This window comes from Callorhinchus milii, unplaced genomic scaffold (assembly GCF_018977255.1).
Source record: "Callorhinchus milii isolate IMCB2004 unplaced genomic scaffold, IMCB_Cmil_1.0 Scaffold1, whole genome shotgun sequence".
NCBI lineage: Eukaryota > Metazoa > Chordata > Chondrichthyes > Chimaeriformes > Callorhinchidae > Callorhinchus > Callorhinchus milii.
Window position 1 is genome coordinate 47,207,115 of NW_024704742.1, and position 27,375 is coordinate 47,234,489.

The following is a 27,375-nucleotide window of genomic DNA, read 5'->3' on the forward strand; positions in this document are numbered from 1 at the left end:
CTCCGCGCGCCGCGGCGGTTGGAGGATCCGGACGTATGGCGGTGAGCGGAGACCCGCGGCTGAGCCAAGCCGTCAGCCAGTGGCTGCAGTGGGACAAGGTGAGGGCAGGGAGGGAGCGGGGGAGAGGTGGGGAGCGGGGTGAGGGGAGGGAGGGGTGTGAGGTGAGGGGGGAGGGGGGGGAGGTGAGGTGAGGGGGGAGGGAGGTGAGGAGGATGAGGTGAGGAGGGAGGGGGTGAGGGGAGGGAGGGGGGAGGTGAGGTGAGGGGGGGAGGGGAGGGATGAGGTGAGAGGGTGAGGTGAGGGGGTGAGGTGAGGGGGTGAGGTGAGGGGGGAGGGGAGGGATGAGGTGAGAGGGTGAGGTGAGGTGAGGGGGTGAGGTGAGGGGGTGAGGTGAGGGGGGAGGGGAGGGATGAGGTGAGAGGGTGAGGTGAGGGGGTGAGGTGAGGGGGTGAGGTGAGGGGGGAGGGGAGGGATGAGGTGAGAGGGTGAGGTGAGGGGGTGAGGTGAGGGGTGAGGTGAGGGGGGGAGGGGAGGGATGAGGTGAGAGGGTGAGGTGAGGGGGTGAGGGAGGAGGGGAGGGATGAGGTGAGAGGGTGAGGTGAGGTGAGGGAGGAGGGGAGGGATGAGGTGAGGAGGAGCTGATGCCGCCGCGTTACCTGACTGAGTGCCAGTGCAGTGAGCGCAGGGCCGGGCCCCGGGACAGCACTTTACCCCTTTTCAACTCGTCCTCTCCCTGTGGTTGACAAGTGTGTGGCCAGACCAGGCCGGGCAGCTGCACAAACTGACACCCAGCACAGTCCAGCACAGCCCTAGCCAGCCCAGCACAGCACAGCACAGGCCAGCACAGCACAGGCCAGCACAGCCCTAGCCAGCCCAGCACAGCACAGCCCTAGCCAGCCCAGCACAGCACAGCCCTAGCCAGCCCAGCACAGCACAGCCCTAGCCAGCACAGCACAGCACAGCCCTAGCCAGCCCAGCACAGCCCAGGCTAGCACAGCCCAGGCCAGCACAGCCCAGGCTAGTCCAGCACAGCCCAGCCCAAGCTAGTCCAGCGCAGCCCAGGCTAGCCCAGTCCAGCCCAGGCCAGCCCAGCACAATGTCACTCTCCCTCCGGGCTGCCGTATGTTTAGTTAGTCTTTACAGCAATTGGGGTTTGTACTTCTTTTCATCTTTACCGATTCGTTTGGCTGCACTCGTACATTTACTGGTTCATTTACTTGTACGTTTACTTATTATTATTTGTTTATTTATTTGTTTATTTACTTGTTCATTAACGAGTACTGTACAATTTACAACAACCACAAAATTATATTTGTAAAGCGCCTTTCACGTTAGGAGGACGTCCCAAGGAGCTGGATAGTCAGAGTTTTGGACCCGAGCTGGGAGTCAGGGTGGGGAGGGTGGAGGGCAGGGAAATTGAAAGCACGGTTGAAGAAGAGGGTCTTGAGATGGGTCTTGAATGTGGCGAGGGAGGGGGCGAGGCGGAGGGACTGCAGGATGGAGTTCCAGAGGGTGGGGGCAGAGTGGCGGAAGGCCCGCCCGCCAATAGTGGGGCCAGCGAGGTGGGGGATGTGAAGCAGGCCGGAGCCTGCTGAGCCGAGGGAGCGAGCAGGACGGTAGGGGGTTAGCAGGTCGCAGAGGTCCGGTGGAGCAAGACCATGGAGAGCTTTGAGGGTGAGGACCAGGATCTTGATCTGTATCCTCTGTGTGATGGGAAACCAGTGGAGTCGAGTGCGGATGGGGGTGATAGGGTCACGGAGCCTGGTGCAGAGTTCTGGATGATCAGCAGCCTGTGGAGGGAGGAGTTGGGGAGGCCGACAAGCACGGAGTTTGCATAGTCAAGCCTCGATGTAATGAATGCATGTATGAGGGTTTTGGTGGTCTGCGGTGTGAGACAGTGGCAGAGCCGGGAAATGTTGCGGAGTTGGGGGAAGGCAGAGCGGCCCATGGCACAGATGTGGGATAGAAAGGATAGTTGAGGATCAAATACTGGATCCATTCAAATTTTCAAGACTGATCTTTGTCAGGTCAGGGTATCAAAGGATATCGGGCAAAGGCCAGTAATTGGAGTTGAGGTACAGATCAGCCATCATCTTATATAATGGTGGAACAGGTCCGAGGGGCTGAATGGCCGCCTCCTATTCCTATGTATTGTACATGATGCTTAGAGCAGACTCTGTTATATGCTCATTTAAATGCTTTTGTACAACCTAGGTTAAATATCACTGGATAAAATATGTTTCAAAAAAGAAACTAGGTAAGATGCCATGAAGCTTGATTTGCTGAATTGCATGAACTGATCGTCTTTCCTCCCTGAAATTTACTGTGTGACCTCCTTAGTTGGAAGTGTTGCCTGTTATGAAGTCTGCGCTAATGACTTGATTAAAGAGTATTATGACCCTTACTGGCCCTAAGGTGGTTATCAACTGACACACAATTTGGTGCCATCTGTTACACGTGCAAGGAAGATTAGAGTTTATATCTGTCGGTCAGTTTTCTGTCAAGTTTGAAATATTATGACTGCTGAAGATGAGTGTTTCATAAATCAGATGCAACAAATTATGTTTGTAAAGGGCCTTTCACACCGGGAGGAGTCAAGGATTTGGATGTACTACCGTTATCTCAATTTTTGTTTTACATAACACATGTTACAATACAATTACTGGGTTCACTTTGCTCATGTGAAATTGCTGTCATTTTTCTTGAATATGAATGTTCTGTGTTGTATTGTGATTTTTTGCGCTGTTAACATTAAAAAAACTCGGCAAATAATTTCATAAATTTGAGGGATATCAGGAGACCAATTCCATTTTTCAACTCTTCTGTCCATCCATAATTGAGCATTATTGTACATTTCTGTTAAGTTTCTGCTTTTGCTCGCCTGGCATTTAAAAAAAATCTTTTGGGATCAAAAGTGACCACATGTAATCACATGTCATAAAGATTCCATATCTTATTCTATGTATAAAAGTGTTAAACTTCCGATTAGATAGGAAGTCCAGGTTCTTGTCTTTACTTTCAATTCCTCAATCAGTACCTGTGACACTGCTGCCCTGGCGGCTTCCTCCGCTCAGCAAACAGCTGCCGACTTCATGTCACCGGCTCTCTCCACTCTGCTATAGGAGGTGAGCTTTCTGCCATTCCGGCCCACCTACTGGAACATCCTGGAGTCCTTGTGCCCTCCATGCCTTCAAAACCTGCCTTGAGACCCATCACTTTTTGACTGTGCTTTCAGTCAGCATCTACTCCACCCCCCCCCCCAAAGCTCAGACTCCTAGGCAAGTTCTGTGACGTGCTAACACACCCTTGATTTGGATCAAGTTATATTACACTTTGAGACATCCTCTCAACATGAAAGGTGCCACATAAGTGTCATTTTTATTATTGCTAGAAAATTCATGTTTGAATTATTATCTTTTTCCTTCAATATTCTTTGTATTGCCATTGATGCATGTAGTCAACTCCAGACAGTAGTTATCTTAAAGATACATTAATGAAGACAAAGAAACATTTAAATCTAGACCTGTCAGTATTGTTTAGTATTAAAATAAGAGGACATTTCTTTACTCGGAGTTATGATGTTGTTCCACTTCCAGAAAGGCCTGTTGATTCAGAGTTGGTGGAGTGTTTAGAGGAAGTGGATGAATACTTGACTGGGGCATGGGGAAAAGGCACGTCAGTGGTATTGAGTTATAAATCAGCCACAATCTGAGAAAATTACAGAACTGAATGGCCTATTCCTATTCGTGAAGATTTTGCTGTATGTTGCCATTATATGTTGTCCTTATTCCATCCCTCAATTTGGGGTCTGCAGGTTTGTCAAAGTATAAAAATGTCAGCAACAATCCCCACTTTAAAGCTAACAGTAAGCCAGGCTGGGGGTGGGACTGTCTCTGGTGTGATTGACAGCTTTGGGAGTCAGAAAAATAAACGATTCCCACTGATGAAATGTATGCAGAGTCTGTGTTATAGTTTAATAGTGAAACTGAACGTAAACATACTTTCTTCCCCTCTCCCACCCCCAAATTTTCATTAGGGGGTCACAAGCCTTCCTGTTTGCCCTGCCGCCCCCTCTTCCAGTTCCATCCTGACTTTTGCACAACTTTCTTGGGGAAGTGTATCCAGCGTTGCTGCTCACTGTTCTTCCTCTGGGCGGCCTTGGCCTTTTTAACGTGCATGTCCTTTTCAACCTGCTCCCACTTTTTTAAATGTTGCACTTCAGTTTGAGCTTCAAAAACTCCTGCGTTATCATTCACCCGACCAGTGTCAGCTCGGCCAAGTACTCCATGTGCTCTGCCATGATTGTGGCATTAACTGACAATACAATACAAAATTACACTTGTATAGCGCCTCTCACGTTGGGAGGATGTCCCGAGGCACTGGATAGTCTAGGATTTGGATCCGAGCTGGGGGTCGAGATCGTGGAGGGTAGGAGGGTGACCGAAGGCACGGTCGAAGAGAACGGTTTTGAGACGAGCCTTGAAGGAAGCAAGGGAGGGAGCGAGGTCAAGGGAATGTGGGATGGTGTTCCATAGGGTGGGGGCAGAAAGGCTGAAGGCTCGACCACAGCTGTGAGGGGGAGTGGGAGGAATTTGAACTCTACTCTCTGGGGGATGGAAAGCCAGTGGAGCCAGGCAAGGGTGGGGGTTATGGGGTCACGGAGCCTGCTGCGGGAGGGGACCCGAGCTGCAGAGTTCTGGATGATATGCAGCTTGTGGAGGGAAGAGTTGGGAAGGCTGACAAGCAGGGAGTTGGCGTAGTCGAGCCTAGATGTAAAACAGGTGTTTTAGCCCTGTGCAAGGTAAAAGTACTTGCGTTGAATTTTCATACTCATTCTTTTACACATTTCCCCCTAAACCTATGACTTCTACTAAATTTACCATGGCAAATCTGCAGCCCTACTCATTTTTGAGCAAATTATTTGTAGTATGAAATTCATAGTTTAATTTTTTCCATAGTTCTGTGTTAAAATGAAGAATGTTGTTTGGCTTCCCCACAAAGAAGGATGTTTTCACAGGGAAATTGAACACTTCTCCCTTTTGGCTTCCTGACTCTGCATTAGACACTCAGGAACTGTGTGTTATCTTTTTAGTATGCTATAATTACAACCTTGGAATCCACCTTCTACAACATTGTACTCATTTGTTAGCACTCACTACATACAATACATGGTAATGTTTGAAAATAAGTATACCCAAGTCGACAAAATACTGTAATGTGTAATGTACCGGGGATATTTCCTTTTGATGTATTGTACATTTTGTACTTTTAGCGCCTTTGATTTTATGTTGCAGTTTGTTCCATGCAGAATCCATTAATGAGATTAAGATATTTCAGACCAAATTTTCTCTTAAGATTTTTTTTAAAAAAGTGCTTTGATTTATTGTAGGTGCAATATTAAATTCCACTGTTATCAAAAGTTTTTGCATATATTAATTTTTAATATCATATTCTGATGTAGAATGCCAAAACAATAGCAGAAGTCCAGCAGTTGGTGGCTGATGGGAAGGTTAAATTGCTGCGTGAATATTTTGGGTCAAGGATGGTGTTTGGAACAGCAGGACTCCGGTCAATGATGGCACCAGGATTTTCTCATATTAATGACCTTACAATTATTCAGACAACCCAGGTAAGCGACGGTGAATATATTCATCTCAATATTGACACAGAATACTGTCTATCTGCCAATTGTTGTAATTGGGCAACATAGAGCAAGAACTATGCCCAGTTCATCTCTCTTCTCACAATAGGGGTATACCATCGCAAAAAAAAGTACAACTGATGGATAAATAGAAAATTTAGGGCAACCCCTGTTAAAATGACGTCTGTGAGCAATATTCCATACCCCACATTATAAGTCAAGCAAAAGTAAATGACCAACTTCCAGGTAAATGGGTGACCAATGATGATATTTCCTTTGTAAAGTGACGTCAGTGGTCTTCCTGCACATGGGCAGTCTGTGGGAAGTGACATCAGCAACAGTTCCCGTACATAGGACACGTATGTAAAAAGTAACAGCAGCAGTGACCAGACAACCAGAAGGGGCAGTGTTGACTAACCTCAGGATACTTTGAGTTATTTAAATTTGATTTAATCAAAATAACTGAGGCATCCTTCAAGTGAGATAATTGAATTATTGTCTAACAGCATTTAAAAGGGAATTTGATAAATACTTGCAGGAAAAATTAATCATGTGTAAAGAGGAATGAGATTAGCGTAAATTGCTTTAATAGGGGAGCTTGCACCCATTTTATAATGGGTTAAGTTACCTCTTGTGCTTCAGTTATAAATTCTTCACGTTAGTAAAATATTAATTAGATATAGTTTTCAGTTCTTTAATTTTTAATGGGAGTGGAAGAGTGCACTAAGTGAACAGAATAGTGTAATCACAGGAACCAGGAACTGCAGAAAAGATCAATAAGTCTATTGAGCAAAGGAGAAATGTAATAAAGTGATAACGTTGGGTTTACTGTTGTGTTTTTCACTGTTAAAAGTACATCCAAAATGTCCATTTAGCTAAAAAAAAACATTGGCAATCAACAGATAAAACAAATACACGTTTACATAACGCCTTTCACATCATGAGGATGTTCCAAAGAGCCAAGATGGGGATGCAGCTGAGGGAGTGGAGTGGGATTAATCATTTTACCAAGAATAACTGTTTGTAGTTTTCAAAGTTATTTAATCTGTCATCAATAATGCTGTCATTTATTTTTGTATTCCTATTGCATTTCTCAAAAAACTCTCGTAAATTTTTTTGAAATCCAACCTTTTAGCAGCCATCCAATGGAATGCAATGCCTATAAAAGTAGAGGAGTTGAAAGGTGTTCAATATCCGAACAAATTATTCCAATCAATTGAAGGCTTTATCCATTTTTGAAAATCAAGTCTTGAACTCACATTCATTTAATATTTCTCTCTAATTTCATGCTTTTGCTCATTTAGGGGTTGTGCAGATACCTGGAAAAATCATTCCCAGATTTACAAACCAGAGGTGTAGTGATTGGATTTGATGCACGTGCTCACCCTTCCAGTGGAAGCAGCAGCGAAAGGTGGGATTTAACTAATCTTCAAAATTGCATTTTAACCGACATAGATCTGCCTGTGACTTGCTCTGTAAGGCAAGTAAGTCTGTTGGGCTATCTGAGGTCCAGTGGGAAAGCTTGCCAGACAGCTTGCCATTGAAAGCACTATGTAGTTTTAGTTGGTTAAACTTCAATAGTACCCCAATAAACACCCTGGGGTCGCCATGGTGGCGTTTATCAGCCTGCACCTAATGCACTCCAGAATTGGGTAAGCAGAATGTGTCCCTCCAGGGAGAGAGTGTGTATTCCATTCCATTCACAGGAGTCTGCATATGTAGGTGGGACGCATGGTATTTTCTGGTTTGGATAATCTTAAACATGGTGATTGGCAACTGCATGTGTCGGACACATGGCTGAACAAAAAAAATGCTAATTGTTGTTATAATGGATTGTCTTTCTTCATTTCTTTCTAAGAATTAGAAGAGTTAGAAGAATTCTTGAAATGAACTGGATGCTGCTGCAAAGAAGTGGGGAGTTTGCAGGCAGTTTTGTAATCTTCAAATGTGTAATGAGTTGACTTCCAGGTGAAAATTATATATTGGTACTTATTTGCTCATTTTTAATTTAATCTGTTTCTGTATCTTGCAGATTCGCCAGACTTTCTGCCACTGTACTGATTAGCCAGAAGATTCCTGTACATCTTTTCAGTCAGATAACACCAACCCCCTTTGTGGTATGTGATTGACTTACCTTCTTTAAAATTTTTACTTGTGGTCTTGCTCACTTATTTTTGTACTTTGCTCATGTAAAGAACAGCTTAAAAACCTATTTGTGTTTGATCTGAGTTCACTAGTACTTACTGGTAATAAATGTTTCTTTTGTTCAAAACCATTTGCCTATAGTAAATTGCCATTGTTCCATACTTTTTCTCTCCATCCATATGTGAGGGCTCAATATGTGCATTAATTTTCTTTTGCTGACGTGTGCTATTCTCATTGATAAATAAATATTCCGCTCCCTGCTTTCAATTAGTATTGTCTACAATGCTTCAGTGTTGCTTGGTATCTCTGGGTATCTTTAGTTCTGTGGAAATCTTATAGCTTCATTTTATTTTTAATATTGATCCTTTGTTTTGGCCAGTCAGCTTTCTTTGAGGCCCACATTTGGCTTCAAGATTTGTGTTGAGTAACCTTCTCTCCCTGCCTTCAAAAATCTTGTTTCCAGTCATGCAATAATACTCAACATTTTTAAAAATGTAAGTGCACTTCCCTTTAAATGTTTATTTGGGGTTCAATATTAACCCTGAAAATTAAAATCTAAGGTAGCATGCTACATCTAGTCAACCCCTCTGGAATACAAGTCCTTCTGGAGACTCAGTTTCAATTTGCTTTGTCTTATTTCAGAAGCTTCCCGTCAACAGTTGCCCTAAGACTAGTAAAGTTAACAGTAGTTATGCTTTTGACCATGGTGGTTAGCTTTTCCCACTTATGATGAAAGTACTAGTTGTGTAAATCGGGCGGCTTTACCAGCAGGAGAGAGAAAGTAGTTTGTCGCGAACAAAAAGTAAGCCACAACATGGGTTTACTTGATGCGGGTAACTTTAATTAAGATTATACCCTAGATACTGTTTTAATGATTGTAAACTGTTGAAGCAGTTTTTTTTAGTATTATATGAGTTGAAACCCTCAATTGAAAAATAACCTTATAATTTGCTTGTGGGTATCGTATTTACAAAATATACTGGTAATTGTCAGAAAAATCAGAATGCTCACTCTTTGGATTTTAGCAGTAAACTGATATTTTGGTAAGTTGTACTGATATCAGCCAGTTTTAATCGCACTTTGATGTGTATGTGACAATTCACTAATGACTTTTAAAGTTCAAGGTATGATAGGTTTGATATTTTTGTCTTATTTTAAAAACGGAACTTCACAATTCATGTTCTGTTTCTCTTTCAAGCCATATACAGTGTCTCAACTGAATTTGTGTGCTGGAATCATGGTAACAGCATCTCACAACCCAAAACAGGATAATGGTTACAAGGTAATCATGCAATTTCTTATTACAATAGTTTTGCCTCTTACTGTTACCCAAGATTAAGGCTGTATATTCCTTCCTCACATTCTAGCCCTGACGAAGACTGTTATTCATCTTTGCCCCGAGCTCACACAAAAATACTGACAAACCCCTTTTTCACGCTTTTGTTAAGTCCCACATAGAACTTTCAAATAAACTTCTTGCCAGATCTCCCATTTCAATCATTAATGAGCTCCAGCTATTCCAGAGCTCCAGATAATCCAAACCTCCATTACCCACATGCTCATCTACACCAAACTTTGCACGCCATTCACCCCAGTCCTCGATCAGGTCCAGTAAATCCCTGTCTCCCAATGGATCGACCCCAGTGTCCTCACCCTTCATGCCCTAGTATTTCTCTATCCTACCCCACTCTTTTGCTTGCCCCCTCACTCATGGGTGTGCTGCACATCCCTCACACCCTCTGCACTGCCGTCAGTGGCCTTCACTTGCTCTACCCCCTGCTATCCCTTGTCTCGGTGTCCCTTCCTGTTTTTAAATTCCTCCTTAAAACCTACATCTCCAACCACGTCTATGGTAATCCCCTCCCCTCATTCAATTAATTCATGTTGCTGTGGGACATAGTGATTCGTACACGGTGGTAAATTCCGTATTCACAGTTAAGTAGCGGTCTGCTTTGAATAATTTGAAGTTTTTATCCACTTACCTTAACCATTCTAACAAGATTGTCTCCACTCATGTTTTTGTTAATGACTTGGTCTTATTGTGTTTACAATTTTGTGTTCTTGTGTTTACAGTCTGTACTCTAGTTTTGTGAATTCTCACCACTTTCATCAGAAGACAGAAACTGAGGCACAAGTTTCAAATTCAATTCTATACTGGGGAACAAGAGTACTTACTGTATTCTGTCAAATTACCCTTTAGAAAGGGGCTTTTGATTCTGTTTTGAGATTTCCCTAAGAAATCAAAGTTCTGCTTGATTTATCCCCACATGAGGGAAGAGGGAATCCAGGGGAATGTTTTGGAAGGGTGAATGATCATGTGGAGCAGAAGCACTGGTATGGAAGAGTTGGACCAAATGTCCTGTTTCAGTGGTGTACAGACTAGTTATATGCTGTGCTATGTACAAACATTAATTTGCATTAGGTAACGCTAACCAATTGTTTATTTAATTATAAGGTGTATTGGTCTAATGGAGCCCAGATTATTCCACCTCATGACCAAGAAATCTCCAAGGCTATTGTTGAAAATTTAGAGCCATGGTCACAGTCGTGGGATGACAAACTTGTTGACAGCAGTACACTTATTAAGGATCCTTATCAGAGTATGAATGAAAAATATTTTCAGGATCTTCAGAAACATTGCTTCCACAGGTGAGTCTTCAGTGTCGGATAATTTATCATTTGAGTTCTGGTGAAGCAGATAACGTTTTGTCTAGCCACGAGTTTTTATATTGGCACTCTCATTACGTCTGCTTAGGGAGGCACACTTTTGGAGCTGAGAGCTGCACAGGGTATCTGGAGGAGGACCAATGGTTTGGAATAAAAAGCTCAGCAAATTGACATAAGCCACAAAGAAATTGGGCTTGTACCTTCATTCTCTTTTCCCTTTTCAATCCCAATTGTAAAATTTGAAAGGGCACCTACAAAATGCTAACCCGATGCTCTTTTGTGTTTGTGTGTAAAAGTCTTCGTGAAGTTGATTTGTTTTCAACAGCCAGGTTTCTGAAACTTAAATTCACAATATTTTCAGTTAACTATTTATATCTTAACCTGGCATCTTTGCACTTTTAAAATTGGGGTGGAAGACAGAAAGGGAGGGTGCCTGCAGATTTGTGATGCGTTGCATTGACATTCAGGGATATTGTACTATCGCCAGATGGGGCCAGTTTCACAGGCTTATCAATTCTTCTTCTTATTTGTCCTGCTGCTGCTTTCTTTTTAAACCTATGCTCTTGCAGTTCAAACTATTCATTTCAATTGGTTTGTAGTTAGATTCATTTTAAAAAGTTCATTGGGCTCATCTTGAGAATATTTTTTCCCTGATCTAATTTTCTTTTATATCTAGGAACAAAAATAAGGAAACAAAACTGAAATTTATCCATACGTCTCTGCATGGAGTTGGACATGAATTTGTACAGTCGGCTTTCAAAGCATTCGACTTTGCTCCTCCTATTGCAGTTCCAAAGCAGAAAGATCCTGATCCAGAATTCACAACAGTCAAATTCCCAAATCCTGAAGAGGGCAAAGATGTCCTGGTAACAAGCCTTACATAGTCACATTTTGTGCTGTTGATATTTAAAATTGTAAATTCTTAAAGCATTTTAAATGTTTTTAATGAAACAGGATTTATTTTTTCCTGTTGTCCTCGAGATAATTAAGGCATGAATGATGATTTCAGCAGCAGCGTGGTTGGGCTAGAGACGGGCAGGACATGAAGGTGGAAAAGGCAATCTTAGCAATGGACTCTGGGGTTAGAAGTACAGCTGGGAATGCCAACAGTTGCACATTGATTAAACCTGAGTGGGCAATCAAGAAGATTAATGTAGTTAGATCCAGTGACGATGTTCCTGCAGGAATTGAAAAAGTGACTTTTGTTTACATGTAGCTGAAAGAAGTTGAGGCTCCACCAGGAATTTCTAATCCTTACTTCATTCTAAATTAAATGTTGCCTTCTAATCTACTTGATGGTGCTAGATATTTACCACATATTGGGAGTATATGAATTTGAGGAACTGAATCAAGACTGTTCTGCCAGTTTTATTATATCATAATCATAGCAGATTTTTTAAATTTTCCCACCTTTTCTCTATTCCTCTTATTATCTACTTCCCACATGTGAATTTAACCCCATTTTACAGTTTCAAATTGACTATATTGCTTTCTGAGATATTGCATTTAAATTTTCTTAATCTTCAGTGTATAGCAATGCTTTGCTCATGGGTTGCTGCACTGTTAGACGTGCCATCCTCCGGATGAGATGTTAAATTAACGTCCCAGGCGAGCTGGGCATCGATATGATTGCCTTACAGTGACATCTTGATATTTTCTGTTTAAATTTATAAAACAGCATATATAATAAGGCATTGATATAACCAATCACCATTACTGAGCATTGGGGAGTTATCAAGTCAGTTTAAGAATTTATCATGAAGCACAATTTGCTATCCAGTACTTCCTTTTAAATTTGGGTAGTTTAAATGTGCCCGATTTGTAACATTCCCCTGAAATCTAAATGTTTCAGTTAAAATCTTTGATTTCATCTGTTCATGAGGAGTAGCATTTAATAACAGAAATTGTGCAGTACTGAATTATGCTCTTTGTGTATTCACTATGAATGGCCTCTTTCTCAGTTTGTTGTGGTTTGTGGTCACGTTGAGTGATTTGCAAAGATTTACCTCCTCTTAGTTGAATAACCATAGTTTTATGGTTGATGAAAGTAATTTGTGGTCTGATCCGATCCTCTATCACAGTCTCCACTGAAGCAACTAAGGATTGCAGTGATCACTGAGATCCTGGTATTAAACATGACATTCATAAGTCTTTACTGATTGCATTACTAATAATGTTTGTCTTAAAACTAAGTCTGCAAAATGCTGCTCTTTTAAATAGTATCAAGTGAACCAGTACTTCTATCTAAACAGGTTTTTTCCTATGTAATCCTGCTTCTCTTCATACTAATGTGCACCTTCCCCAGACATGGATGAGTGGCTTCATTGAAGGAATCATTATCTCCTCTTGTCACTCAATCCAAAACTGTTTGTGGGACACTGCTGTGCACAATTGACTGCCGCGTTTTGCCCACAAAATATACAGTCAGTTCACTTTACAGCAAATTCTGTGAAGCGCTTTGAGACATCTAAAAGATATGAAAGGTGCTATATCAAATGTAAAGATTATGATGATGATGATTATTATTTGTCATCCAGATTCTGAGAGGCCAGACCAGCTGAGGTGAGGTTGGCTAACATTTATTTTTCTCTAAAGCTTTCTCTTGTGTTTCTCAAATGTGAGTGATGTCATTATTTACAGAAATTATCTTTCTGCTTGGCTGAGAAAGAGGGAGCCACAGTCATTTTAGCAAATGACCCAGATGCCGATCGACTTGCTGTAGCTGAGAAGCAGCAACGGTATGTAGTAAAATGTAAAACAACAAAATCAATATATATCCCAAGATAATTTATTTAGGATGCTTAGGTAGTTCATCTCGTAGAAGGAAAGATGATTCCAATAATTTCAAGAGAGGAGAATATTTATCGGACAAGATTATGATTAATATTGTAACTGAATAAAATCTACATTTTCCATATAATCTATTTAAAAGTGTGACTAATAATAAAAACTAATATTCTGAGATGTAGTTTTAGAATTTTGCATTGCTTTAATTTTTCATCTGAGATTCTTCATTACACTGGGAGTAAGTACTTCCCACTCAGCCCCTGTTAACCCTGCAAACCAAAGCCAAAACAGGTAGGGTGGTACTAGCTGGCCATGCAGCAGGAGAGCTTGCCAAATAGTGCTTTCAATGGCAAGCAATGCAGTTTTAACTGATTAAGCTCCAGCAATATCCCAGAGCACACTCTGGGGTCTCCAAACTTGCCAGCCAGCACCCAATATTATCCAGAATTGGATAAGCAAGCTGTGTCCCTCCAGGCAGAGAGTGCATATTCTATTCTTATACACAGAATTTCCAAGTGGAGGAAGATGCATGGAGTTCTGGTTTGGATACTCTTAAGAATTGTGTTGGGTTTCCGCATATGCCTAATGCTCTGCTGACTTAAAAAAAAGTTACATGTATACATGCAAGATAGCAGTGGTGATCGTGAAACATTTTGAACTACTTGTTAGGCATTGTTTAAAGCCCATTATCATTGGTTTTTATTCACAAAATAAAAAAGGGGCATTGTTTGGATTTTTCCATTTGTGTTAAAAAGGAGAAAACCAAGGGGGGGGATGGGGGATTGTCATAAAACTGGGGAAATTTAATAAAAATCTGCCACTTATTTGACTGTTTAGCCAATGTTAAAGGTAGTCCGCACATTTTTCACAGAGCAACTACAGGCATCTTCATTTTCAGGTCACCAGCAACAAATATAAATGATTGTTTCATTTGTCCTCCTGACGTGAAAGGCACTATATAAGTGCAATTTTACGTTGTTCCAACAAATACTGCACTTGTATACTGTGCTTTGGGTCCCGAGAATGCATCATGAAGCACATTATGGATGCACAGCACCAAACTGAGATCAACTTGTGCACTGTTCAGGCATACAGAGGCCCAATGTGAGCAGATAATTTGCAAAGTTGTTTGACAAGACCTGCATCTTAGATACTGAAAATAAACTGTATAATTATGGTGAACATCAGTTTATTAAAAAAAATTCAAGTTGAAGATTCAGGAAGCAAACTATTTTAGTTTCAATCCATCTTGCATTTTTTGCTGTTTCTTGGATTATTTAAATTAGAATTGTGCCTCGAAAGAGATTGTTTATATATGATTGTTTCACTGTGGCCCATTTCTAAATTGAATGAACTGTTTTCTTAATGATTTGTGTAATTAAGTTAGTGTATTCTGCTTGTTTTAGAATTGTCTCTGAAGCCTTCTACTTTTGCTATCTTGTATTAATTTTGTAGGTTCTGCTGTGGAGGCTAGATTAGTATCTGCCCTCTAGTACAATTGTAATTGTAGTTTTAAAAAGTAGATGAGAAACCTTTAGTTCCTCTCCTCAGCTACCAAATAAAAGCATCGTCTTTAGCTGGCATTACACCCATCATGATCTGACTAGTGATTCATACCTCAGATCAGCCATATTATTTACTTTCCTTCCATATTGTATTGTAATTTCCCCTAACCCCCCCCAACCCCGGTGACTTCCTCCTGCCCATGCTTTTTGAATCTGAGCGAGTACAATATTGACACTTTTCACTCCAGCTATAGTATACATAAAGGACTGCTACTTGCAGTTTCTTGCGGTACAATGTTGGCTTTGAAGTCGTCTATTCAGAGTGCTAGCCAAGCATCATCTTTCACTGCAAGGTTGGTGAGCTATCTTCTCCATCCCAATTCTTCAGCCCCTGTCTGTTCTCTTTCTCCCCTTCCCCCACTCCCCCCATTGACCTCTACCTGTGCCAGTCATGTTGAAGGGTGACCACCACACAGTCAGCACCACACAAAGGTGTCGAGCATTCTTTGGTCAAATGTTGTGAAGCTTAGATCAGTGGTGGCCAACCTATATGGTCAGCCAACAAAATATTTTTTCTTGATTGAATATATAAATAATTATTTGGGAAGGACAAGTTTGCAGGGATCGATTTGGGTAGTTCTTTTCAAAGAGCAGATACAATGGGCCGAATGGCCTCCTTCTGTGTTGTATAATTCTATGATTTCTTGATTTATTGCCATAAATCAAGAAATATTCAATCAAGAAAAAACTGAAAACACACTAACGATCAAACAAACATTTGCCTAGACTTGTGCGAATGTTTGGGGGGCTGCTTCTTGATGGCCACAAGTTAGCCACCACTGGCTTAAATGTAATGCAAAATGCAAACTCCTTCAATAAACTGATGGATTCTGATAACGTCAACATTTCTACTTTAGTTTAGAATGGTTAGTCCTGCCTTTCTTAATAATGAAATATTTTTTACACCAATTAATCTGGTTTCATGTGCAATTTAATGGTTGAGATCAGTTCTGATAACTCTCCCTCCCCCATAGTTCATTGACCTCACTCAGCCATTGTGTAGTTTTATTTATTAGTAAAGTAAGAATTTCTTAGCACTTCATCTCATTCCTATAAGTTTAAATAGATTGGTAGCAGTTTGACAAGACTTTTAAGCATACCAACTCTAGGAGTAAATGACATCTGCAATTTTGCAGTGTGCTATATCTAATAAACTGTTGAACGCAATCTCTACTGCATTGCTCTTAATACCATTTCAGCCAGTTAACTTTTTTCAGTATGTTTGAGCAACAAATAAACACTTGTTGTCTAAGAATCAGAATTGTCATGAATAAATTTAAATACTACCACAAATCACGTCCAATTAAAGCTCTTCAAATATGTTTTGAAAGAATAGCTTATTGTTCCTAAAATATTTAGTTTAATGAATGAAAAAGTAAACTTTTTGCTTCTGACTTGGTCATGGGTTTCCTCGATTGTCGAATAGACTTTTGTTTGCATCAATGAAGTGCTTGACCTTTTTAAAAAAATATATAAAAAATAAATCACTGAACTTAATAGAATGAAACAAGTTGTTTGAGATTTCTTTCATAGTAAATCTGATTGTCACAGTAATCATAGAAATTTACAGCATAGAAGAAGGCCTTGTTCAGCATCAAATAATTCCTCTTAAATGTATGTAATATTTTCATGTTTTGACTATTTGGGTATTTTGTTCTTATAGGTTTAGATATAAACTCTTAACGGTTTAATAATAGCAGCTGCTTATACTTCTGAACTTTTTTTTCAAAAAAAAGATTGCAGTGGGATGATTTTTTTCCGAGATTGCTCACTGATACTCAGATTACTAATGAAAGTTGAGGACTAATTTATCATTCACATTTTAAATATTGAATCCTATCCAATGTTCAAAAATTGTTTTTGTTCACAGTGGGGAGTGGAAAGTGTTCTCTGGCAATGAGCTGGGTGCCTTGTTGGGCTGGTGGATTTTTAACTGCTGGAAAAGCCTACATCCTGAAAAGGATGATGTGAAAAATGTGTACATGATGGCCAGCACTGTTTCCTCAAAGATCCTCAGGGCAATTGCACTAAAGGAAGGATTCCATTTTGAGGTACTTCATCTGTTTTATTGTCTAATTATGAACAGTAGGTGTCAATGTGGAGTCCTGTGGCTCAGTGGTTAGAGCACTCGCTTTGCAAGTGCAGAGTTCAATTCCAGGCAGAGGGCGAAACCTTGGGCAAGTTTCCTTACTCCACACAGAGCCTAATAATAATCCCTTCAAAACCAAAAACAATAATAAAATTGGTCATTTTCAATCTACGACTGTTTGTGGGACATTGCTGTGCGCAATTGGCTGCCGCGTTCGCCCACAAATATACAGTCAATTCACTTTACAGTGTGTTCTGTGAAGCGCTTTGGGACGTCCTCCCGACGTGAAAAGCGCTATATCAAATGCAAGGATTATTATTATTAATATACACAGCCTGACACTGAGCAGAATAATTTCAGCTTTCACTGCTGAGAGTTTATGGTTGTAGAATTTTAATTTGAATGGCCCTTTGATTTTAAGTACTTAAGAATTATGGAACAAGACAGTTTGGCCATTCGAGTCAACATGTGCAATCTTCACAAATGTGGACTGATTTTTATATCTTCAGGGAAAATAATGTGTGGATACTGAGATATCCAAAGTTCAAGTGTAATTCTCTTACCCTTTCTGCCCACTCTTTGCGGGAAGGCCTTCAGCTACCCCTGCTCTCTGGAACTCATCCTAAATCCCTTTGTTTTCAAAACTCACCTCAAATACCATCTTAACTGTGCGTTAACCCTGTTCAGGCTTCCTCTTCTTTATCATGAGTTTAGAGGCTCAACGCAAGTACAACTTGTTGCACTATAATTCTAGAATGTTGTATCATTCATTATTTTGCTTTTATAGATTGTATTGTAAAGGCTTTCCACTATCACCAATGGTTAATTGCCAGCAGACTAGTGTCTGCCTGGATCAGTTGACAAAATATTCATCTTTAGGTTGAAAGGCCCAAGTCAGGACATTGAGCTCAGCCCAAACTGACACTCCCACTGTATTGAAGGGAGAGGTCTGCATTGCCAGAGTTGTTGTACATTGGATGAGATGTCAAACTATTGGTCCCATCCGCCTGTTCAGGTGGATGTTAAAAGATCCCATGGCACCAGTTAAAAAGAGAAAGACATTTGTCCTTCTGTCCTGACCAAATATCCTCGAAATAAAATTGTTTGTTCACTTAGTAGGACATTGCTTATGCAAATTGGTTGCACCGCTTGTCTACAAAATTGTGCACTGCAGAAAACTTGTTTTCAGATATTCTTGACAATACAGTCAATATTAAGTCATAGAATCATAGCATTATACAGCACAGAAGGAGGTCATTCGGCCCATTGTGTTTGTGCTGGCTATTTGAAAAGAGCTACCCAAATCAATCCCACTCTCTACTTCTCTCTTAAAAGTTGTTATCGAATTGGCTTCCACCAGGCAATGCATTCCAGATCCGAACAACTTGCAACATTTCTCCTCACCTCCCCTCTGTTTTAACAACTATTTTAAATTAGTGTCCTCGGGTTACCGACCCACCCGCCAGTGGAAATAGTTTCTCCTTATTCACCCTATCGAATTCCCTCATAGTTTTGAAAACTTCTATTAAGTCTCCTCTGCTCCAAGGAGAATAATCCCAGCTTCTCTAGCCTCTCCTGATAACTGAAGTCACTCATCCTTGGTACCATCCTGGCAAATCTCCTTTGCACCCTCTCCAATGCCTTGACATCCTTCCTAAAGTGTGGTGCCCAGAACTGAACGTAGTCTCGAGCTGAGGCCTAACCAGTGTTTTATAAAGCTTCATTGTAACTTCCTGACCTTTGTATTCTATGCCCCTATTTATAAAGCCTTGTATCCCATATGCTTTTTAACAGCTTTATCTGCCTGTCCTGCCACCTTCAAAGATTTGCTTATATGAACCCCCAGGTCTCTCTGTTCCTTCACCCTTTTAAGATTGTACCATCAGCTTATATTGCCTCTCCTCATTCTTCCTCCCAAAATGCATCAGATCGCTTTTCTCCACATTAAACTTCATCTGCCACCTGTCTGCCCATTTTACCAGTCTGTCTATGTCCTCTTGCAGTCTGCTACTGTCCTCCTCACTGTTTACGACTTTTCCAAGCTTAGTATCATCTGCAAACTTGGAAATTGTACTCCCTATATCCAAGTCCAGGTCATTTATTATCGATCAAAAACAGCAGTAGTCCCAATACCGACCCCTGGGGACAACACTGCACACTTCCCTCCAAGTCAGAAAAACAACCGTTCGCCAATACTGTATGCTTTCTGTCTCCCAGACAGTTCTGTATCCATGCTGCTACTGTCTCTTTAATACCGTGGGCTTCTGTTTTGCTTGTAAGTCTCTTATGTAGCACTTTATCAAACGTCTTTTGAAAATCCATATAAACTACATCAACTTCACTACCTTCATCCACCCTCTCCGTTACTTCATCAAAAATGTATAAGTTAGTTATTTTTATTATTACTCTGATGTGTATTTGGTCACTGTTCATATTTTCTTTTATTAGGAAACCTTAACTGGATTTAAATGGATGGGGAGCAGAGCCAAAGAACTTGTGGATCAGGGCAAGACTGTGCTTTTTGCCTTTGAGGAAGCTATAGGTGAAGCTGTCATTAACTGCTGTTTTTCCAGATTTTTTTATTTTGAAGTTTTTGAATGCATTTTGTAGCTGATGAAATAATGGGTGTCAAGTAAAGCCTCAAAATATAAAAAGAGGAATGTTCCCCACTTGAAATTTAATCTCTCAATATCTGCCCATTTCTTTATGAACTCCCAAAGTGTTTGAATTTGTTTGGGGTTTCTCTTGCACCTTTGCAAGGCTCACAGGTTATAGAATGGATTATTAAAAGAATATCTAAACCATTTTAGGGGTGGTAAAGGAAGAAATGAGGGCTCTCTGAGTGAGAGGTGTTCAGTACATCAAATTAACACATTTGAAATGTAGAATATAAAATAAAATCAAAACTAATCTTTATAAAAGAACAACAACTTGCATTTATAAAGCTGTTCACGTAATGTCTTGGAGCATTTTACAGTGGGTGGACAGATGCCAACCCCGGGCGGGGGGAGGCGATTGGAGGGGTGACCGTACCGTTTAGGGGCAGGTGAAGGGTTTTTAAGGCTGGACTTGAAGTTGGATAAGAGAGGGTGGTGTAGGTCGGACAGAGACGCATATCATGCTGCGTGGAGGTGATGAACCGCAGGATAGGAGGAGGTCGGAAAGCTAAGGAAGTGTAGGTGTGTAGACTTGAATTCCATTGTTTTGAATTTTGTGTTTCAATGCAATTCAATTAGGCAACAGTCATATGGTACAGTAGTTTCACTAAATTGATAATATACATTTTAATACACTCATACAGACTGCTTGGTTGAATTTTTTTTGACCACACACACATAAATACATACACACACACATACACACAAAAGGAAACAACTGAATTGGGAAGTCCTCAGACATCAATTTCCATTTGATGAGATGAACCTCAACTACTGCATCTGTGGTCTGTGTGGTGTGATTAATGAGTCAATAGGAAGATAGCCAGTACTAGAATATGAAAGGCTTTTATCAATTTAAATATCAGCTTGAAAGCACTTCTCTGAGAGGTAAACTAAGGGCCAGAAGCAGACTAATGTTCCTTAGTCCCAGCCTCAAGAGTATCGCTGCTGCCTCAGTGTGATTTCTCAGTTTTCCATACCTGCTGCCGTGACCTGTGATTGTGATCTTTGGCTTTTGCTGTGGACTTGTTTTTGCTAGAAACAAAGTTTAAAGTGTTTTCAAGTAACATCAGTTAAGCCATCAGCAAGATGGAGAAGAGTTACGTTCCACCCCTTGGCTTGGTTATTAATTGTAATTAAAGGAAGTGCTCTAATTCAACTATCACTCAGGCTCTCATCTGTAACATGGTGTTATAAAGCAATTGCTAATGAGGATAAAGAACTTAAGAATCTGGGGCTTGGCAGACTCATTTGTATTTTGAACCAGGAGTATTATTTCAATGGAGATGAGCTAAGTGAATGAAATTTATTTTGCAATCTTATTCTCGTTTGTAAAATACAGGTTATATGTGCAGTGAATCTGTCCTGGATAAAGATGGTGTCAGTGCTGCTGCAATTGCTGCTGAATTGGCCAGTTATTTGGCAACCAAGGATCTCACCTTGACTCAGCAGCTCAAAGCAATTTATGAAGAGTAAGTATTAAAATAATACATTGATTTATTATCCATCAATTAAATTTGACTTCTTCCTTGCCATTAAAATGTATTGATGTTTATATAATATAGTTAATCAGGTATTTCTGTCTGCAAATTCAGTTATGAAATTAATTTGATTGAAAATAATAAAGTTACATGATATTACATTAATGGCATGGATACAGTGTCAGCCTGGTTCAGTTGGTAGTATTCTCGTTTCTGGGTCAGAAGGTCAGTTAGTTCAAGACGTAAATTGGGACTTGGAACCAATGTAGTCCATCCTGACTCTCCAATGTTGTGCTGGAGGTGTGCTGGATTGTCTGAGGTGCCATTTTTCAGATGAGATGTAAAAATGAGGTCCAGTTGGATGTTAACGATCCCATAATACTATTGGAAAAGAGATTCTCCCAGTGTCTTGGCCAGTAATTCCCCAATAAAATTGGTCACTCACTCCAAGGCTATTTGTGGGATTAGCTTTGTGAAAATTGGCTATCGTGTTGGACCACAAAATACACACAGTTGCACCAATTTACAGTATATCCTGTGAAGTACTTTGAGATGTCTGAATGAAATAAGAAATAATTTCAAATGTAAGAATTACTATTATTGGGAATGTTCTCACTTGAAGCATAATATGTAATGCCAACACCAAATTGACTTGGCTGGTTAGTAATCATCACTTGCACTGAAATTCCAGCAGATGGCACTTGGATCAACCATTTATTTGCGTGTACAAAATCTGGACAGTGGTAAACTAGTTCTGTTTTGGACACTAATGCAAGCACAAGGGGCTGAATGATCCGTTTCCTCCCCGCACTACATTTGAAGGCCGGTGTCCTGCCTGTCAGGGCCCACCTCCACATACAGACACAAAGAGAGACACACACACTTATAGACACACACCAACACTCACAGCCACAGGGGGAGACACACACCAACACTCACAGCCACAGGGGGAGACACACACACCAACACTCACAGCCACAGGGGGAGACACACACACCAACACTCACAGCCACAGGGGGAGACACACACCAACACTCACAGCCACAGGGGGAGACACACACCAACACTCACAGCCACAGGGGGAGACACACACACCAACACTCACAGCCACAGGGGGAGACACACACACCAACACTCACAGTCACAGGGGAAGACACACGCACCAAAACTCACAGCCACAGAGAGACGCACACAGACACTCACAGCCACAGAGAGACTCGCACAAACACTCACAGCCACAGGGGGAGACACACACACACACTTGCGAAGGTGCACATGCACGCTTGCAGAGAGAAGCACAGAGACAATCACAAACACACACATACAGCCACATACAGAGGAAAGAGACACACACTCACAATCAGAACAGAGGGGCCTCGGGGTGAGCATTGCAGCGGAAATGTCGTTTGTAGTGGATTCCACAGAAAAACTGCATTTGCACTTTTCTATTGGCCCTGCTCATAACTGACACTCCAATGCAGTGCTGTGGGTGTGCTGAACCGTTCTTCAGATGAGATATTAAACTGCTAAACTGCCCATTCAGCTGGATGTTGAAGGTCCTATGGTATTATTTAAAAAGAGAAGGGAGGTTATTTTTTTCCTGGTGTCCTGATCAACAATCTCCCAAATAAATGTTTTCATTTTCATTTCATAGTTGTTTTGAGACATTTGCTGTGTGCAAATGGGTTGACATGTTTGCCAATAAACAGTTATTCTAGTTTACATTATATCCTGTAAGATGTCCACCTGATCTGAATGAACCTATTTCCAATTTTATTTATTATTGTATGAATAATTGAACCCACAACTTTCTGACTCAGAAATAGGAATGCAACCAACTAAGCTGATTCCTTGGTACGAAAGCACAGAGCCACTCACACACTGATGGTCACGTTTGATGTTAACCTGAATGACCACATCAAAACTAATGCATTCATAGATATTGATGGGGAAATTATTTCATTACTGTACAGTCATGCGTCGACATGGCTGCTGGAGCAGTCTGGTATGTGTATTCTCACCTACAACCCCCCCCCATGGCCTCGCCTCGCCTCAAAACCCTCCTCTTCGACTATGCCATCGGTCACCCCCCTTCTCCCCTCCCTTTTCCCCCCCAACCCCAGCTCGCGTCTGAAATGCTGTACACTGTCCAGTGCCTTGGGACGTTCTCCTGACGTGAAAGGTGCTATACAAATGTAATGTTGTTGTTGTTGATGTTCACCTATGTGTAAACTTCAGCTATATTGATTACAATGGTACAATAAATTTTTCTTTCTTACGTTCATCTAGATATGGTTATCATCTCACAAAGGCTTCGTATTTCATCTGCCATGACCCTGAAACAATTCAACGTTTGTTCAAGAAACTAAGAAACTATGATGGAGAGAACCAATACCCGAAACATTGTGGCAAATTTGAAATCTCAGATGTTCGAGATTTAACCACTGGCTATGACAGCAGCCAACCTGATAAAAAAGCCGTACGTACAGGATGAGTCGAAGGTCATAAAAGTGTTTCCATTTAGATAGCTTTTCACCACTTACTTCTCAAACTGTTGTATGTCAGGGTCTTGATTTATTTCTAATATATTAATTAATATTAATCCTTACATTTGATAGAGCATTTTTCACTTCAGGAGGACATCTCAAAGTGTTTCCCAGGATTTACTGTAAAGTGGAATGATTGCACACTGAAACCCTGGCTATCCGGACCAATGGGGGGTAGATCCGAAATTTCCAGCTAAGTGTAGTTCCAATCCCGGAACCAGCATTTATACTGGCTTTTTTTCCACGCCAGCTTTTTTCAGTACCAGTAAATGGCGGTACCAGCATTGTAATTGCATGAATTCTACAAGGAGAAGATAGCGAATAAGCTATCTTCTGCGTGTGCGATTGAAACTGAGTCAAAGTCGATACCCCTGGGACACTGAAGGCCAGCAAATATGATGAGGTAGGAGGAGAGTGGAGCTGGTGCGAGTCTACACATGGCCCGCAGAATTTTTCTTTGTGATTTTTTTTAAAATTACATTTCAGGCCGTTTCAGCTAGGTCCAAATTCCAGATACCCGGAGTCCAGTAAGTTTACTGTATTTTGTGGGGCAATGCAGCAGCCAATTTGTGCACAGCAATATCCCACAAACAGCCATGAAGTGAATGACAATTTTTGTGTGATTGGGGGGATTATTTGTCAGGAAACTTCTCTTTTCAAATAGTACCATGAAATCTTTAACGTCCACCTGAACTGGCAAAAGACACAAAGTGTTTGTTAATTTGTTTCCCTCCAGGCCTCCTGAAACCCAGTGAGTTTTTTGTTGTGTGAATAACACTGAAAATTATAGGCCTTTCGCTAAATAAGATTTGAGTTTATATCCCACTACAGAACTTCATTGTCAGCATATCTATCCTTCAGGTAAAAAATTAAATCGAGATCTAATCTGACTGTTGAGGTGAATGTTAAGCACTGTCGAGCATGCCCCATTCCATTTATTTAAAAAAAAGTTCCCACAACAGAGTTTGGATTAACGCAAAATCATGTGTATATTGTGCATTGGCATACCATGCTACCGTATATGCAGTTTTTTTTACAATCCAAGACTTGTCAATCAAAGGTTTGCCAGTTTCCCCTGCCTAGCTGCAGTGCCACACTCACCAGCTTCATGTCGATGTGCAGAGCACCAGGCCCTCACTCCGTCACCATGGCCCGAAATGAAATATGTCAGTTGATTGGTCCATGTTACAACAAAATGATATTTGTATAGCGCCTTTCACGTCGGGTGGACATCCCAAGGTGCTGGACAATCAGTGTTTCGGACCCGAGCTGGGGGTCAGGATTGGGGAGGGTGGAGAGCAGAGGGGGGAAAGAGGGTGATTGAAGGCACGTTTGAAGAGGAGAGTCTGGACACGGGGCTTGAAAGAGGCAAGCGAAGGGGTGAGGCAGAGAGATTGCGGGGTGGAGTTCCAGAGGGTGGGGGCAGAGTGGCTGAAGGCCCACCCACCAGGAGAGGACACTGGCTACAGAGTTCTGGATGACCTGCAGCCTATGGAGGGAGGATGGATGTATTTTTGGATACCCATGTGTGCACAGTACACATTTTTAAAAATCCTATCTTGATCTCTTTAATCGTGTCCAGGGCATTAGCTATTCTATTGAGTGACCATATATCACAAAGATCTCTGATAAAATAATGTATAGATGTTTCTTACACAATTACAGTATAAACCAAATTTTCTTTATATCTTTAATCTTTATAACCTAGTTTTCTCTTAAACACTAATGGTAATAAATCCATATATCTTTATGTAATTTAATCATTCTAACCTGTCTGTGTGGCAGATCCTTCCGACCAGCAAAAGCAGCCACATGATTACCTTTACATTTGCCAATGGATGTGTAGCCACCATAAGAACAAGTGGGACAGAACCCAAAATCAAGTACTACGCTGAACTATGTGCACCTCCTGGAAACAGGTAACATATTTACAATTTTAAGTAGAAATACTTTGGAACTATGGTCAAATATGTGGATAGGTAATTAGAGAATGTAGAGCATTTTAGGGCAAGAGCTGTGTTTTTTTATATATATATATGTATATATACTAGTGCATTCATATTAAAATTATTTGAGCAGCATACTGTATTAACTGTGGTGCAGGGTGGTAGATCGCATGTTTGCGCACAAGATACTTTTCTTCACAAGTTGCACCTCTTCACAAGTTGCAGACTATCTAGAACACTGCAGCTCGTGTACTTTCCTGCACTAAACTCAGTGAGACTTCTGGCTGATCTGCAGTGGTGGAAAGTCCAGTGAGCAGTGGTGAAGTTTAGCCTGGGCATTTTGAAAGTATGGACAAGGGTCTCAGAGGTAATGGCAGAGCCGGGCAATATTGTGGAGGTAGTGGGGAAAACTGAACGGGTCAGGGCACAAATGTAGGGTTTAAAGAACAGCAGAAAGTCAAATAGGATACAGAAATTCCACACTGGTTCTGTTAAGTGGAGTGTGCATCCGTGTAGATTGATGCTGTCAGTGCCTGAGGTGAGAAGCTGCTGACGGGAATCAAGATGGAGAGCTCTGTCTTTTCGACATTCAGCTGGAGAAAGTGAGCTCTCATTCAGGACTTGATGTCCAACAGGCAATCAATTGGTCAGAACAGCAGCGGTCTTGGAATTGGTGGAGGCAGAGAGATAGAGTTGGGTGTTCTCTGCATACATATGGAACTTAACCCCCTGCTTGGGGATAACACGGCGAGCAGGAGCATGTAGATATTAAACAACTACCACAAAATTACAAGAGGAGAGGGAGCATTTTCCTGAGCAGTTCTCTTAAAATTCACACTTGTGTTTCTTTCCTTCTGTCTCTCCTCCTCTCTCCGCCCCCACCACCCCATATCCAGGTGGAATGCCCACCTCAAATTTAATCTCTAGTTAGATAGTAAAAAACTCAGCAGGAAAGTGACAGTGCTGAACATATGACCGCGTGGGCCTGTGACCATCTAGGAAAATTAATGTATTGCTAATTAGCAATGTATTTAGATTCTAATTACAAGATGTAAGGAAAACCTAGAATGGGGAAAATTCTGCACTGATTATTATATAGCATATTCAGCTTGTATGGAGTCCTGCTTAGCGGTTACAGCACTCACCTTACAAGCGAGAGACCTGGGTTCGATTCCCAGCAGGGCGAAATGTTGAGCAAGTTTCCTGACTCCACATGTCTCTGTTTACCTAGCAGTAAGTAGGAACCTGGTCATTAGTCGATTGACAGATCGCTCTTCCGGGGGTAGACATTCCTTCAAAAAATAATAATAATAAATTCACTTCAATCCATGACTGTTTGTGGGACGCTGCTGTGCTCAATTGGCTGCTGCGTTTCGCCCACAAAATATACAGTCAATTCACTTTATATTCTGTGAAGCGCTTTGAGACATCTTGAAGACGTGATAAAGCGCTATATCAAATGCAAGGATTATTATTAGTATTAGTATTTAATCTCTCCACATATCAAATGCAGAATGCTTTACAGTTCCTTGTTTGTTTACTTGTTTGTCTTCTTTTCCCAGTGACCCAGAGCGGCTGAAGGAGGACCTCAATGATTTGGTCAATGCTTTGGTGAAATATTTCTTCCAACCAGATGAAAATGGTTTGATATCTCAATCTCCCTGAAGCCTTTCTGAATTTTTCCCACACCTGTTGATTTAATATTAAGTTGTTGTTAATGTTAATTAGGATACAGTTACTTATTGAATTATGAATGTTATGATTGTCAAATAAGAAAAACATTATTTATCCAAACTCTATCTATATTATATATAATATATAATATATAATATATATATATTAGTTTGTTTT

General features: G+C 41.0%; 1 protein-coding gene across 1 annotated transcript; it reads left to right on the top strand.

Moving 5' to 3' along the window:
* Positions 1-11: 11 nt before the first annotated feature.
* pgm2 (phosphoglucomutase 2) lies at positions 12-27,281 on the top strand. The gene is made up of 14 exons (XM_007889096.2): positions 12-98; positions 5,462-5,629; positions 6,946-7,052; positions 7,674-7,758; positions 8,985-9,068; positions 10,242-10,435; positions 11,130-11,319; positions 13,094-13,191; positions 16,676-16,856; positions 19,343-19,436; positions 20,894-21,023; positions 23,322-23,511; positions 25,364-25,497; positions 27,087-27,281. The coding sequence occupies exons 1-14, from the start codon at positions 36-38 to the stop codon at positions 27,187-27,189; spliced, it is 1,821 nt and encodes a 606-aa protein (XP_007887287.1). The 5' UTR covers positions 12-35; the 3' UTR covers positions 27,190-27,281.
* The last annotated feature ends 94 nt before the right edge of the window (positions 27,282-27,375 follow it).